The sequence below is a fragment of the Nothoprocta perdicaria genome, unplaced genomic scaffold (assembly GCF_003342845.1).
Source record: "Nothoprocta perdicaria isolate Ctin4 unplaced genomic scaffold, notPer1 scaffold_429, whole genome shotgun sequence".
NCBI classification, from domain to species: domain Eukaryota; kingdom Metazoa; phylum Chordata; class Aves; order Tinamiformes; family Tinamidae; genus Nothoprocta; species Nothoprocta perdicaria.
The window spans coordinates 223,902-236,652 of record NW_020455676.1 but is presented as its reverse complement, the minus strand read 5'-3'; the positions used below and the strand labels follow the sequence as shown (position 1 = coordinate 236,652).

Below are 12,751 nucleotides of genomic sequence, written 5' to 3'. Positions count from 1 at the left end.
GCGGGACGGGCTCTGCGCCGGGGTGCTGGGGAGCAGGGTGCGGTGCGGGTGTTGTGCGGGTGTTGTGYGGGTGTGCGGTGCGGAGATGTGTGATAGGTGACGCCGTGCAGGTGTGCAGTGGGGGCTGCGGTGCAGGTGTGGGGTGTTGTGCAGGTGTGCAGTGCAGAGATGTGTGATAGGTGAGGTTGTGTTGTGTGGATGTGCAGTGCAGGGCAGTATGCAGGTGTGCGGTGGGGGCTGCGGTGCAGGTGTGCTGTGCGGGTGTTGTGCAGTGCAGGTGTGCTGTGAGGGTGTTGTGCAGTGCAGGTGTGCWGTGCGGGTGTTGTGCGGTGCAGGTGTGCAGTGCRGGGTGTTGTGCAGTGCAGGTGTGCAGTGCGGGGTGCTCTGTCTGGCGTCGCGGCTGCTCTATGGGCTGGGGCGCCACGTGCAGCGTGGGGTGCAGCGCGGGGTGCTCTCTGCCGCGGGTGCAGCGTGGGGTCCCCACCCCGAGCTCACACAGTGTTTCCCTGCCTGCAGCACCCATTGCCCCTCCCTCGTCCCATGCCGCCCTGTGCAGCCTGCAGGGGGCACGGGGCAGCGCCAGGGCGATGAGCAGCGCCCCTGAGCACCCCCATGTGGCCCCGTGCCGGGCGGAGGCCCCGGTGGCACCCGCAGACCCGCGGCTCTGGCYGGCTCCGTCCGCGTGCGTCAGGGCRGGTGGAGGGACCTGCTGTGCCGGACAGACGGGTTGCCCGCTCTGCGAAAGCAGAAGCGGGAGCTGTGGTCGGCCGAGGGCCACGTGCTGTTTCCTGCTGAGCTGCAGCACTCCCCGGCGCCCGGGCAGCGCAGACACCCGCGGCGACCTCCCGGGAGCCGGCGGCGGCAGGCAGGGTGAGCGGCTGCGGGCCCTTCCTCGGGGGCTAGGGCAGAGCCTCCCGCCTTGCAGCACCTCGCGGCCACGGACGGGCCTGAGGTGGCCACGGAGGGCAGGCGAGGCTGGCTGAGGAGCTGGAGCGAATGAGGTGGGCAGCTGGCTGAGGAAACATGCTGGGGGTGCCCGGTGATGGCTGGGGAGCCTGAGGCAGCGTGCGCCAGGGCAGAGCATTGCGGGGGGCTGGGCCTGRCGCCGTGGGGGGCTCGAGGGTTGGAACTCGGCCCCTGCGCGCGGCAGCAGAGCAGGGCGCTTTGCTCAATGCCGGCTGGTGAGTTACAGCACCAGTTCCTCTCGCAAACTGCCTGTGGCCGCTTCGCAAGCGGAACGGCCTCCCCGCAGCGGCCGCTTGCCCTGGCAGGCAGGAGGGCTGGGAAACGGTCCCTGTCCCGCGCCATGTCTGCAGGGGCAGGTCACCACGGGGGGATGCAGAGCTGGCACAGGCTGCTCTCGCTCCCCGTGGACGCCAGGCGCTCCCCGCTGCCCCTGTGCCCCGCTTGCCCCAGGTCAGCTGTGGACACGCTCGCCGTGGGTTGCCTGGGCTCGGTAGGGCGCTTGAGCACCCCAAGTTGGTGGCACCGTTTGTGGAGGAGCAGGGCTTGGTCACACACAGGGAGCAGGCACGTTGCTCCCGGGCCTCTCCCAGGCCATGCGAGCCCTGCTCGACAGCCCGTCTGTGTCAGCTCCAGAGGTGAGAGCTGCCTGGCGGGCCGATGCACGGACGTGGCGGCGGCTCCTCCTTGGCGAGCGCCGCTGTAGYGCTCTCATTTCATCTTGGACCCGCCGCTAACTCTTCCAGACCCGTCCAGCACTGCTGCAAGCTGGTGGAATGTAGTCGCCGAGTGSCTGTTGTGAGTGCAGCGGAGCAGGCAGGACTTGCTGGGCAGGACTTGCCAGGCAGGGGCGAGTTGATGTGAGCCCGGACACCACTAAGCTGTCGCCTGCTTCGTCTYCCATCAGTGAGAAGAATGGGCTCTGTGTCGGAGGAGCTTAGCCTGGTCCCCCTGCACCGGAGGCCAGAGTTGATGGAGGCCTGTGCCCAGCTGCTCGGCGAGGAGTGGGGCAAGAGCCGGGCGTCCCGGCTCCACTCACTGCAGCGCTCCTCGGATGCCTTCCCCACCTGCCTGGTGCTGCTGCAGAGCTCTGGCCCCACTCAGCTCCCCACCTCAGAGAAGAGCCCTTGCCAGCTCCTGGGCCATGTTCGTCTCTCCCGGGTGGTCGGTCACCCCCACAGCCTCTTCGTGGAGAGCGTCGTGGTGCCCAAGGCACTGCGGGGCCAGGGCTACGGGAGAAGGCTGATGGAGGCTACGGAGCRCTACGCCCGGGTCCGTGGCTTTCGCTGCCTCCACCTCACCACCCACGACAAACAGCACTTTTACGCTCACCTGGGCTACACGTTGGCCGAGCCGGTGCAGATGATGACTTTTGTGAGCGCCGGCATCTCGGCAGAGGTGCTGCGGATCTTCTCTGCCCACCCCAGGCCAGCTGTGAGCACCCCTGGCACCTTGGCTGCCCCGCGGGCCTCCCTGCCACCCACCGAGGTGCCCCCGCCGCCCCCGCCGCCTCCGCTGCCTCCGCTGGACTGCTCCAGGGCTGCCCCAGCCGCGAGCTGCGGGCAGAGCCTCCTGGAGAGCCCTCACTGTGATGCCAAAGGCCTGCCCATCTTCTGGATGAAGAAGGACATTTGAGGCCACAGCGCCCCAAGATGGTCATTAAAGGCAAGTGCGGGCCCAGGATGCCCATCCTGGCCTGATCGACTGCCGTTGTTTGAGGCTGGTTCCTGCCCCTCAAACCTGAGRTTGCGCCTGGTTCCGCTGTAGCCCACAGGAACTTGAGGGCCAGTAGGGAAGAGGCTGGATGAGGAGCTGGTGCCCCCSATGTCTGACCAGTTGCCGATGGAAAAGCGGCCTTGGTGCCCAGCGGGTGTTCAGCCTCCCCTGGGCCAGCTCTGCCCTGGGGCACAGGGCCCTGCACACAGAGCCGGGTCCCCTGTGGGCCCTGCCGTCTGGGCTGGTGTTCCGGGAGCTGTGCCCAGTGCCACGAGTGTCTCAGCTCTCTCCTTGTGCCAGTGCGGGTGCAGCCGTCCCAGCTCCACAGGCAGCAGAAACCCAGGCTGGAGCGGTGCAGGGTGCTGGGAGCTTGTGGTTTCTTTTCCCAGGTTCCGTGYGTTGCATTGGGCACGAGCTGCCCGGCAGAGGCCATGTCCCCTGCAGGCCCCTGCCAAGGGGACGGCAGCCCCAGCCAGACTGGCACCGCAGCATCTTCACACAGGGCCTGCAGGTGCTAGAGCAGCCCTGATGGCGGGAGGAGGGCAAAGCGCGAAGGAGACATTCAGCGGGAGCCAGGCGGGGGGATTAGAGCCCTCTCTGCCCTGTCACGCTGCCCTGGCCCGACCTGCTTCCTAATCCCCGTGTGCGCTGCTGCCAGCAGGCGGGCAGCTGCCTGGCGCCAGGCAGCACCGCCGCGGCAGCCGGCGCGGGGCACGAGCCCGCAGCCCTGCTTTAGCCCTGCCTGCGCCGGGCCTGAGATCACACCATGGTTGGGGTTGGAAGGGACCTCTAGACATCATCCAGTCCAACCACCTGCTCCAGCAGGGACACCCGGAACACAGGGCACCTGGTTGCATCCAGGTRGGTTTGGAAGATCTCCAAAGAAGGAGACTCCACAACCCCCCTGGGCAGTCTGTTCCAAGGCTCTGTCACCGTCACAGGGAAGGAGTTCGTCCTCACATGGAGATGGAACTGCCTGAGTTCTAGTTTATACCCATGATCCCTTGTCCTGTCACCACCACCGAGAAGAGTTTGGCCCCATTCTCTTTGTATTTTCCCCTCAGTTATTTGTACATCTTGATGAGATCCCCTCTCAGTGTTCTCCAGGCTAGGCAGGCCCAACTCGCTTTGAACTTCCTCGTAAGATAGATGTTTGAGTCCTTTAATCATCTTTATTGCCCTCTGCCGGACCCTCTCTAGAACTTCCACGTCCCTCTCGTCCTGTGGAGCCCAGAAGGGGTGATTGCCCCTTTGGTTCAGACCCTCTTTTTGGAGGGCTGCCGCAGCAGGGCAGCGCCTTGGAGCGTTGCTCACGAGGAGAGCTTAGCCCGCTGCCAACTGGCAGGGGACAGGAGAGAAGAGCCAGTTTTGATGTCCCTGCTGGTAACAGGACAGGGAGTCAGGAGGGAAACTGAGGCATTAGGGTGGGTGGTGAATGACTTGGCTTGCAGGGACTTGCCAGTGCTGCCTTGGTGCCAGAGCACAGAGAGCAGAGTTGTCCCCCRACAGGGATGGCTCTGGAAGACCACACGTCCATGGTACATCTGGTGGCCCCCATCTCACCCCATTGCTCTCCTTCTCCCCACAGGGTGCTGGGCCCGCTGGGGTGGCCCGGCATGGGGCCTGCGCTGCTGCTGTGGGCCTGGCTGACGCTGCGCGTGGTGAGCGGAGAGAGCCCGGCGCCCGAACCCATCGCCGGCGGCCGGCCCTTCGCCGTGGTGTGGAATGTGCCCACGGGGCGCTGCTGGCGCCGCTTTGGCGTGGCCCTGCCCCTCGGCAGCTACGGCATCGTAGAGAACGCGGGYGACCGCTTCGCGGGCCAGAACATCACCATCTTCTACAAGAACCAGTTTGGGTTATACCCGTATCTGTCGCCCGAGGGCATCGCCCATAATGGGGGCATCCCCCAGCGGGTGCCTCTCCAGAGCCATCTGGGCAGGGTAGCCGGCGATATCCTCCTGCGCCTGGGGCCTGCTTTCCAGGGTCTGGCTGTGCTAGACTGGGAGGAGTGGAGACCCCTCTGGGCCCGCAACTGGGGGGCCAAAAGGGTCTACCGGGCGGCCTCAGAGCAGTGGGTGCGGGAGCGGCACCCCGCGCTGCCAGCCCCGCGGCGGCGCCGCCTGGCACAGGAGGAGTTTGAGCAGGCGGCYCAGGCGCTCATGGAGCAGACGCTTCTGCTGGGCAAGACCCTGCGCCCGGCGGGGCTCTGGGGTTTCTACCGCTTCCCCGACTGCTTCAATGGCAACTGGGACAAGGAGGCCAACTACACGGGCGAGTGCCGGCCTGCCGAAGTGCTGCGCAACGACCAGCTCCGCTGGCTGTGGGCCGCCTCGGCCGCCCTCTACCCCAGCATCTACCTGCCGCCGTCGCTGCCGCAGGGCCTGCGCCAGCGCTTCGTGCACCACCGGCTGCGCGAGGCGCTGCGCGTGGCCGCCTTCGGGCCTGCGGGGCTGCTGCCCGTCATTGCCTACTCGCGCCTCTCMTACCGCCGCTCGCCCCGCTTCCTCGGGCCGGTAAGGGCAGGGCTGGGGCGTGGGGAGGCTGGCGGTGGCCGTGGTAGCACCAAGCCACCGCCCCTGCCCGTATCTGTGCTCCGCAGGCTGATCTGGTTCGCACGATTGGGGAGAGTGCYGCGCTGGGGGCTGCCGGCCTCGTGCTCTGGGGAGACCTGTCCTACTCGCGCTCGGCTGTGAGTATCGCCAGCCTGTGCCTGCGTGGGCCGCGCTGCACGTCCGCCCGCCCCGCTGCGCTCCAGGGCTGGCCAGAACCCGGGGTAGCAGGAGGGGGCTCGGGTRGGGGACAGGCAGGAAGGAGCAGGGGTGGCCACGTCCTTGCTTGGGGCCCTCGGGAAGCGGTGCGTGAAGGGGTGGCAGCGTGGCCAGCTCCTGCAAGCGGGAGGACCCCCAGCAGCCGTTGCCCTCGCAGGAGAGCTGCGCCAGCCTGCGCCACTACCTCCTGGCCACCCTGGGGCCTTACGTGGCCAACGTGACGGCAGCCACCTGGGAGTGCAGCTACCGACGGTGCCACGGGCACGGACGCTGTGTGCGCCGACAGCCCCGCAACCCGGCCGCCTTCCTGCACCTCTCCAACCAGCTGGATGAGGAGCTGTGGGCACCTTTCCGCTGCCACTGCTACCGTGGCTGGAGCGGCGAGGGCTGCAGCGAGCGGGCCGAGTCCGGCCCCAGCACCTCCTGTGTGGCGCCTGCCCAAGCCCACAGCTTCTAYGGGCACAACAGCCTCCCATCGTCCCACTCCTGCCCCCCACGGGGCACTTGGGGCCGGTGACCACGGCTGGGGACCGCTGCGGTCCCCTCTGCCAGCGCACGCAGCCCCATGCCCTGGTGCTGCCGGGTGGTGGGTGCTTCTTGCCTCCTTGTTAATTTAAATAAATGTGGTGTGGCACAGTCGGCGTCGTCGCTGTGGGCAAGGCTGGGCACAGCTGCCACACTGTGGGGCGCGGGGTGACCCACCGTGGCTTAGGGCTGGCCCACCTGAGCTTCCCCATGCAGGACATCGCTTGGGTCCCCGTGGCCTCATGATGCTCTTGTGCCCCTCTTACTCTGGGAAGGAGGCACGAGGCTCCTCGTCCTTGGCCGTGCTGGCACAGCACTGCTCGTGACACTGATACAGCCACCGGGCCCCCGTCTCTGGGGCTATATTTATCCCCCCCAACCACATTTCTCACTGTTCTATTTTAAGCAGCACAGTTGGCGCCCTGGGAACCCGGTGCCCAGCTCCCAGGGGTCCCGCACTGCCCTGCTGCCCACTCGCACCGCCCGGGCCGGGCTGCGCCCGGGTCTGCGGCACAGGGAGCGATGCCCAGGGAGGCTGCAGAAGGTAGGCTGGGACTGGTGGGGGGGACCCTGGCACCCTCTGGGGACTGGGTGGGATGTGAGAGGAAGGGTGGGGATGGGGGCAGTGCCTGCACCAASGGGGCTGTGTGCAGAGGTGCCCGTGCCGGGGATGTGCTGCTGCAGGYGCAGCAGGGCAGGGTGGCAGCAGGAGGATTTTTTGGTGGGGGTGGCAAAGGGACTGGCTGGTGTAGCCCCTAAGGGCACCAAACCTGGCACCCAATTTGTGCCATGGTGGCAGCAAGGATCAGACACCGCGCAACGGTGCCTGGTGAAGTCAGGGCACTGCTGTGCCTGCAGGTTGCTGCGGGACAGTCTGTGCCAGCAGGCGGGGAGGAGACTTGGGCACGAGCTGCCGCCTCCTCCAGCAAAGAACTAGCCCCAATCCCGAGGCACAGGCCAACCCCACATATGACAAGCAGGGGTGCCTCTGCCAGCGGTCACCAGCCTCAACCCACCRAGGCCTTGGACGAGTCTGACGCAGACACAGGGCCACCACACCCTGCTCTTTGGGAGGCACAACTGCACCAGCTGATAAAACCCAAACAAACATCCAGGAGAAATCCTTTCCCTCAACTTCGCAGCCACTTCCCAACACGATGCCAACCAGGCTGGAGTCAAACCTGCTCCCAAGGACCCTCCCCTTGCCCTTTTGTGGGATGACGTGCCCGGTGTTTAGCAATTACCCTCCCCAGCCTGGCATATCCTGGCTCATATTATAGCTGTACGTTACCTAAGCATCACATGAACCCTCCTCCCTCAGACTCTGTGCAAAAAGCAAAGCTGCCAAACTATGTCCCAGACTAAGCCTGGCGCCAGCCTGCCTGTGCCCACGGGCCGCGGGGTGGCTTGGAAATGCCCCAGTGCCACCCTGCAGTGCCCGGCTAGCAGGGCCAGGAGACGTGGCTCAGTGTTGCCTTGGAGCCAAGGGCACGTTCCAGCCCTGCTAACGAGGCTCTGGCATCACGGCCGCCTGCTAAGGGTGCTGCTGACAGCTCGTCCCGGCTGGGCTGCCGAGTCAGCACACGGTCCGTGTGGCAGCGACGCGGTGGCCCCCGCCGCCCTCCCGGCACCGCGCACGCCGCCAGCAGCCRGGATGGCACCACAGCTGGCGCCGCTCACGCAGGGGGCTGGAGCAGCGGGGATGGGACAGTGCCCACRGTCGGAGCCTGGGGCGGCTGCGTGCAGCAGGAGGTACCTGTGCTCATCCCCGCCACTGCTCCCTGGCAGACAGCGTGGGGAGGACAGATGGCACCGCCCCGGCAGAGCCCACTGACCCCAACGGCAGTGAGCCTGGAGACATCAGCCTGCACCCCGTGGAGTCCATCAGCGACCTGCACTGGGCCTCGGGCGGGCACAAGGGTGCCGAGGGTGAGACCAGCGGGCTGGGCGCCAGCCCCTGCTGCACTGCCCRGCCTGGCTGGGGGTACCCCCTGCTGATGGGACGCCCCTGGGGGTGCCGGGTGGCGGCTACTGACCCACTCTCCTCTTGCTGCCRCAGGGAACGGCCCGGCTCAGTCCAGCACCCTGCTCAGGCCCCGCACGCACACGGTGCCCGGCGGCGCCCCCCGCCAGCCCCCGCTGCCCTCGCTGCGCCCCGTCCCTGCCGCCAGCGCCTGCCCCTGCCTCGGGCCCTGCCACCCGCTCTTCCTCGCTCTGCTGGGYGTCCTGGCGCTGGCCAGCCTGGTCCTCGCCACGCTGGCCATCTACCTGAGCGGTACGTGGGGCTCGGCCCAGGGACAGCAGGGTGCTTGTTACTGCGCCCGCCCTAGGGCAGGGAGCGGAGCCAGGCACAGCCCCCCCGGGGGCACCAGCTGTGGGGAGCCCTGGGCGGCTGGCCCGCTGCTCAGCACCACCCGCAGGCTGTCCCCGTCTCCTCGCAGTGCTGCAGAGCCAGTCGGTGCGGGTGCTGCTCCAGTGGCTGGAGAGCCAGGAGGAGGCCGTGCAGCAGCTGCGGGCGGCCAGCGGGCAGCTCTGGGCTCGCCTCAACGCCAGCGAGGAGGCCGGCGGGCAGCGCTGAGCCGGGGCTGGGCCCCCATGTGGCAACAGGCACCAGACTGCAGGGGAAGGGAGTGGGCAGCCCTGCCCCACTGGCCTCCCCCCCCCCTACACACACACACTAGTTATTGCCCAAATCTGCAGCATCCCTCCCAACAGAGGCACACGATGCCAAAGCGAGGGAAGGCACTTGCACAGAGAGGCAAAAACCCCGGAGGGGCAAAGGGGCTGGCACAGTCTGGAGGGAGAGGCGCACGAGCACTAGCCCTGGGCGACAGCTTTTCCTCTTTAAAATAAAGCAGCAGGCACCCTGCAATCAGCCTTTTAATTACCTGCAGCAATCAAGTCTTATCAAGTCACCAAGATAAATATATTTGGGAGGGGAAGAGGGAAGGGATTCACTTCCAGCTTGCATGGCCGCACTGCTGCCCTCTGCAGCCCTCAGTGCTTTGAGGCAGAAGCCCCTGCCCAGTGTAGGCAACAGAGGCGCCCCAGGAAGCCCTGCCCAGTCTGGCACCCCAGGGAGGCAGAGGCRACACAGGGAGGTGCCCACTGACCCATATGGAATTTGCTGCCCACACAAGGGGCTGCAAAAGCGCTGGGCTAGAGCCAGGATCCGCACGGTCATTTGGCAGGGCCGGACAGCGCCCAGGGAGCCCACGGCCCTCAGCCCTCACGCGTGGGTGCTGCGGTTGTCACCGGCCGCTCAGGCTGCATCCACTGTGGTGGCGCAGGGGGCACTTGGGGTGGGGACACACAGATCTGGGCCAGCCCCACGGGCGACACAGCCCTCACTGGGGCCGCCCGGGGAACCCTCCCCGCTGCCAACACGGGGAAACCGAGCTCTGTCCTCCCCCAGGGAAGCTCCAGGCAGGGCTCTCCTGGCCTAGATGGGCAAACTCAAGGGTGGGAGGGAGGGSAGGCACAAGCGAGGGAACTACCGTCCCAAAAATGGAAGGATCTGTGGGACATCCTCTCTCATTGTGCCCCATGGAGCAGTGATCCTCCTTGGCACAGAGCAGAAACACAGCAGCATTCCCCTCCCTCCCCACTCCTGCACCCTCCCTCCCTCCCTTCCTTCCTTCTTTTTGGTTAAAAAAATAAAAGAGGGGGCAACCCCCAGTGGGGCAGCACCAGGCATTAAATACTCTGCTGTACATGTGTAAAAGCCCAAGGGCCAGGGGCACATGCCCCTCACAGTAGTAGGTCTTCAGTCCACAGCGGCCAGGGGGCAGCGCCCCGCTCTGCCCGTCACAGCACATCTGCCCGCTTGTCCCGTACCCGGCTCCGGGCCTTCGTGCGGGCTTTGAAGGCAGCTGAATTGTAGAGGTGCTGGGCGGGGGAAGGAAGAAGAGACGGGTTAGGGAGCGACCCCCAACCCCGCATGGCCAACCCCAGCTTGCGGGACAGCCACGAGCAGGTGCCAGGCCAGAGCCCTCCGCTGGGGTGGGCACTGCTGGGCAAGGGTAGCACCACCAGGCTCTCCTGTTGAGGATGAGTCAGGCCCTCCAGAAGCGGGCAGGGTCATGGGGCCTTCCCACCCCTGCTCCAGGAGGTGAAAAGGCAGAGCCCAGCACTGCCCTCTCCAGGCAAAGCTCACCCCGGGGCCCCGTCCCCTGCCCCCTAGCACCCAGCCTGGCGGGCACCCACCTTCTCAAAGCGGGAGACCTTGCTGGCCTTCAGAGTAGCCGCATCCAGCACCAACGGGGGTCCGAGGCCAAAGATCTCCCGGAGCAGCTCATTGTTCTGGGAGGCCAAGGGGTCTGTCAGCCCCTGCTGTCAGCCTCTTGCCACCCACTCAGCCCTGACACCCGGAACCTACCTGGAGGTGGTGGCGGATGCCGGAGCCCAGCACCTCTTTGAAGGCTTGGTACGTTCGCCGACGTGCCCAGCTGTCCACGTACACACACTCCAGGCCAAAGCGGATGGTCTCTTCCTGGTACTCCCCACTCTGGGTGCAGAGAGGGGCAACAAGAGGCACATGGGCACCAGCCCACACTGTGGCAGGCTCTGCAGGGCAGGGCACAGTGCCTGTCCTGTCTCTCCCAGGGCCCAAGAGCACGGCCTTCGTGGGCACGGGTACCTCAATGAAGCGCAGRATGTCCCGGAAAATGGAGCGCTGCTTCCGTCGGTCCATCTTGGCCCGATACTTGTTGCTCTCGGTGGCCAGGACTTTGAGCTGGGCACACAGGAACTCAGTGTCTTGGTGGCCTAAGTCCTCCTGCCAGGCAAGAATGGTCTGGAGTGGAGAAGGCTCTTAGCATGGCCAACAGCCGCCATCCCCAGGATGGGATTGTGAGATAACCTGGGCCAACCCCTCCTCTTAAGCATGAGCTGAGGGCTCCAGCCTGGAGCATCTCCATACCCAGTCAGCTACAGCTTCTCATTCCACCCGAGTGCCAGCTCGGCCAGCAGCACAGGCAGCCAGCAAGACCCCACGAGACGCCAGCTCTTGGAGCTCCCTTGCAGCTTGCCTCACCATCCACCATGTACCCACCTCCCAAGCAGCAGTGCCCAACCCTACCTCCATGTCCTGGGACAGCTCAAAGAGCAGGGCGATGGTTTCTCCAGCCACGATGCGCAGTGCCATGCTGTTGCTGGACAGCAGCAAGGGCAGCTTGAGCCAGTGACTGCGGCAGGAAGGCACAAGGGGCRTGAGGTCCCACAAGCAGCCAGGCCCGCAGCTGCCTGAGGCCCCTCCTCATCTCTTGTGTCCCCGCAGCAGAGGTGCCCAGCCCGATGCTGCACACGCACCGGGCCCCATACAGCCTCACTGTGCCCAGCAGTGCCAGGCTCACTCACTTGTCCAAAATGCGTTTTACGTGGGAGGCGGGGCAGATGGTGAGGAGCAGGGACCAGGACTGGAGGGCGCTGCAGTGCAGAGCAGTGTGCTGTGTGGACATGGAGCTGCCATCGCCCACGCCAGGGCCGGTGAAGATGCCCTCGAGGCAGGCCAGACACGACACCAGGTCCTGCAAAAGCAAACAAACCCCCATCACAGCATGGGTTAGAAAGATGTAAAGGCAAATTCACATGCTGCATGTGGAAGAYGTGACGAGCGGATGACACAGAAGGTCCTAGACTCCACGCTGCCACAAGGAGCCCCGGAGGAAGGAATGGCTTCCCTGGTTTAGGCTGCCACATCTCCGTATAGGAGCCTTGTGGCCCTGCTAAGTGCCACGCTGCCCAGAGAAGGGGCACAGTGGCGTCTGCAGCAGCCCTGCAGGGCCAGTCTCACCGGTGCCTCTGCCCACCGAGCTCCACCAAAGGGGCGACCAGGTGGCACCAGGGGCTGCACAGACACCACGGTCATCCCTGGGTGCTCCCTGCCACAGGGCGGGCCACGGTCACAGCGGTTACCTCTGGATCAGCAGCGGCGACATAGCAGCACATGCCCAGGGCTGCGGCGCACTGCGGAGAGATGCGGGGAAAGGGTCGGGAGGCAGCACCCGGCTGCAGCGCCGTCCACAGGCAGCGCTGCTCTCCCCCAACGTCCGGCGAAGGGCGGCTCTGCGGCGCCTGCCCGCAGGCCCTGGGGCTCTACCCACAGCTCTCTGCCGTGGGCAGCAGCTGGGGCTCCCGCCCTGCCGCACAGCCCTCACGGGACCCGCCACGCGAGGGGGACCGGCCCTTACRCTCTGCCGGGCCACGGGGCTGGCAGCGCCGTCTGTCAGGATGCTGACGAGCAGCGGCCTCAGGCTGCGGAAGAGCTGCTCGGCCTCGACGCCCGAGCCCATCTGGAGGCAGAGGAGGGTGAGGACGGCGCCCGCCAGCGCCTGCTCCTCCCCTTTACCTGCGGGCAGCACAAGAGGGGCGCTGAGCGCCGGCCGCGCCGCCGCCSCCGCTTCCCGCGGCGCTCCCGGCGCGCTCACCCTTCCTGAGGCAGCGCTCCAGCGAGTCGGCGAGCGTGAGGCGGCGCTCGAGCAGGAACTCGCAGAGGCTGCGGCCGGCGAAGGCCTCGCGCAGGCTCTGCAGGGCGGCCTGGCGCGTCCTGGCGCTGCAAGGGCACGGGTGAGCGGCGCGGGCACCGCCGCGCGCTCCCGCAGCGGGCGCCTCACCTCCTGTCCAGGACGCCGTCCACGCTCTCCTTCAGCCTCTCCTCGGCCGCCTCCTCCTCCTCCTCCTCCTCGTGCGCGGCCTCGCTCCCTGCGGCCTCCTCGGCGAGGCTGGCGCCATCGCTGGCGCTGCTGCAGCGGCTCCGCGCCTCGCTCGCCGCCTCCTCC

At 66.6% G+C, this 12,751-nt stretch overlaps 4 protein-coding genes across 4 annotated transcripts in view; 3 read left to right on the top strand and 1 right to left on the bottom strand.

Moving 5' to 3' along the window:
- The first annotated feature begins 1,379 nt into the window (after window positions 1-1,379).
- NAA80 (N(alpha)-acetyltransferase 80, NatH catalytic subunit) lies at window positions 1,380-2,639 on the top strand. The gene has a single exon (XM_026046215.1). The coding sequence runs from the start codon at window positions 1,879-1,881 to the stop codon at window positions 2,596-2,598; it is 720 nt and encodes a 239-aa protein (XP_025902000.1). The 5' UTR covers window positions 1,380-1,878; the 3' UTR covers window positions 2,599-2,639.
- A 1,656-nt stretch (window positions 2,640-4,295) lies between these two features.
- On the top strand, window positions 4,296-6,182 carry HYAL3 (hyaluronidase 3). The gene is made up of 3 exons (XM_026046208.1): window positions 4,296-5,192; window positions 5,279-5,368; window positions 5,605-6,182. Exons 1-3 carry the CDS (start codon window positions 4,296-4,298, stop codon window positions 5,962-5,964), a joined length of 1,347 nt encoding a protein of 448 aa, XP_025901993.1. The 3' UTR covers window positions 5,965-6,182.
- A 286-nt stretch (window positions 6,183-6,468) lies between these two features.
- Window positions 6,469-8,550, top strand: LSMEM2 (leucine rich single-pass membrane protein 2). The gene is made up of 4 exons (XM_026046211.1): window positions 6,469-6,516; window positions 7,761-7,901; window positions 8,032-8,247; window positions 8,414-8,550. Exons 1-4 carry the CDS (start codon window positions 6,495-6,497, stop codon window positions 8,548-8,550), a joined length of 516 nt encoding a protein of 171 aa, XP_025901996.1. The 5' UTR covers window positions 6,469-6,494.
- A 1,044-nt stretch (window positions 8,551-9,594) lies between these two features.
- IFRD2 (interferon related developmental regulator 2) overlaps window positions 9,595-12,751 on the bottom strand; it is a 3,998-nt gene continuing 841 nt past the window's right edge. The window contains exons 2-11 of the mRNA XM_026046206.1: window positions 12,587-12,747; window positions 12,401-12,525; window positions 12,164-12,321; window positions 11,889-11,939; window positions 11,331-11,500; window positions 11,053-11,158; window positions 10,612-10,749; window positions 10,351-10,479; window positions 10,179-10,274; window positions 9,595-9,860 (exon numbers count right to left, since the gene is read on the bottom strand). Coding sequence (XP_025901991.1) covers window positions 9,780-9,860; window positions 10,179-10,274; window positions 10,351-10,479; window positions 10,612-10,749; window positions 11,053-11,158; window positions 11,331-11,500; window positions 11,889-11,939; window positions 12,164-12,321; window positions 12,401-12,525; window positions 12,587-12,747 — 1,215 coding nt within the window. The 3' untranslated portion in view covers window positions 9,595-9,779. The remainder of the gene's footprint in view (window positions 9,861-10,178; window positions 10,275-10,350; window positions 10,480-10,611; window positions 10,750-11,052; window positions 11,159-11,330; window positions 11,501-11,888; window positions 11,940-12,163; window positions 12,322-12,400; window positions 12,526-12,586; window positions 12,748-12,751) is intronic.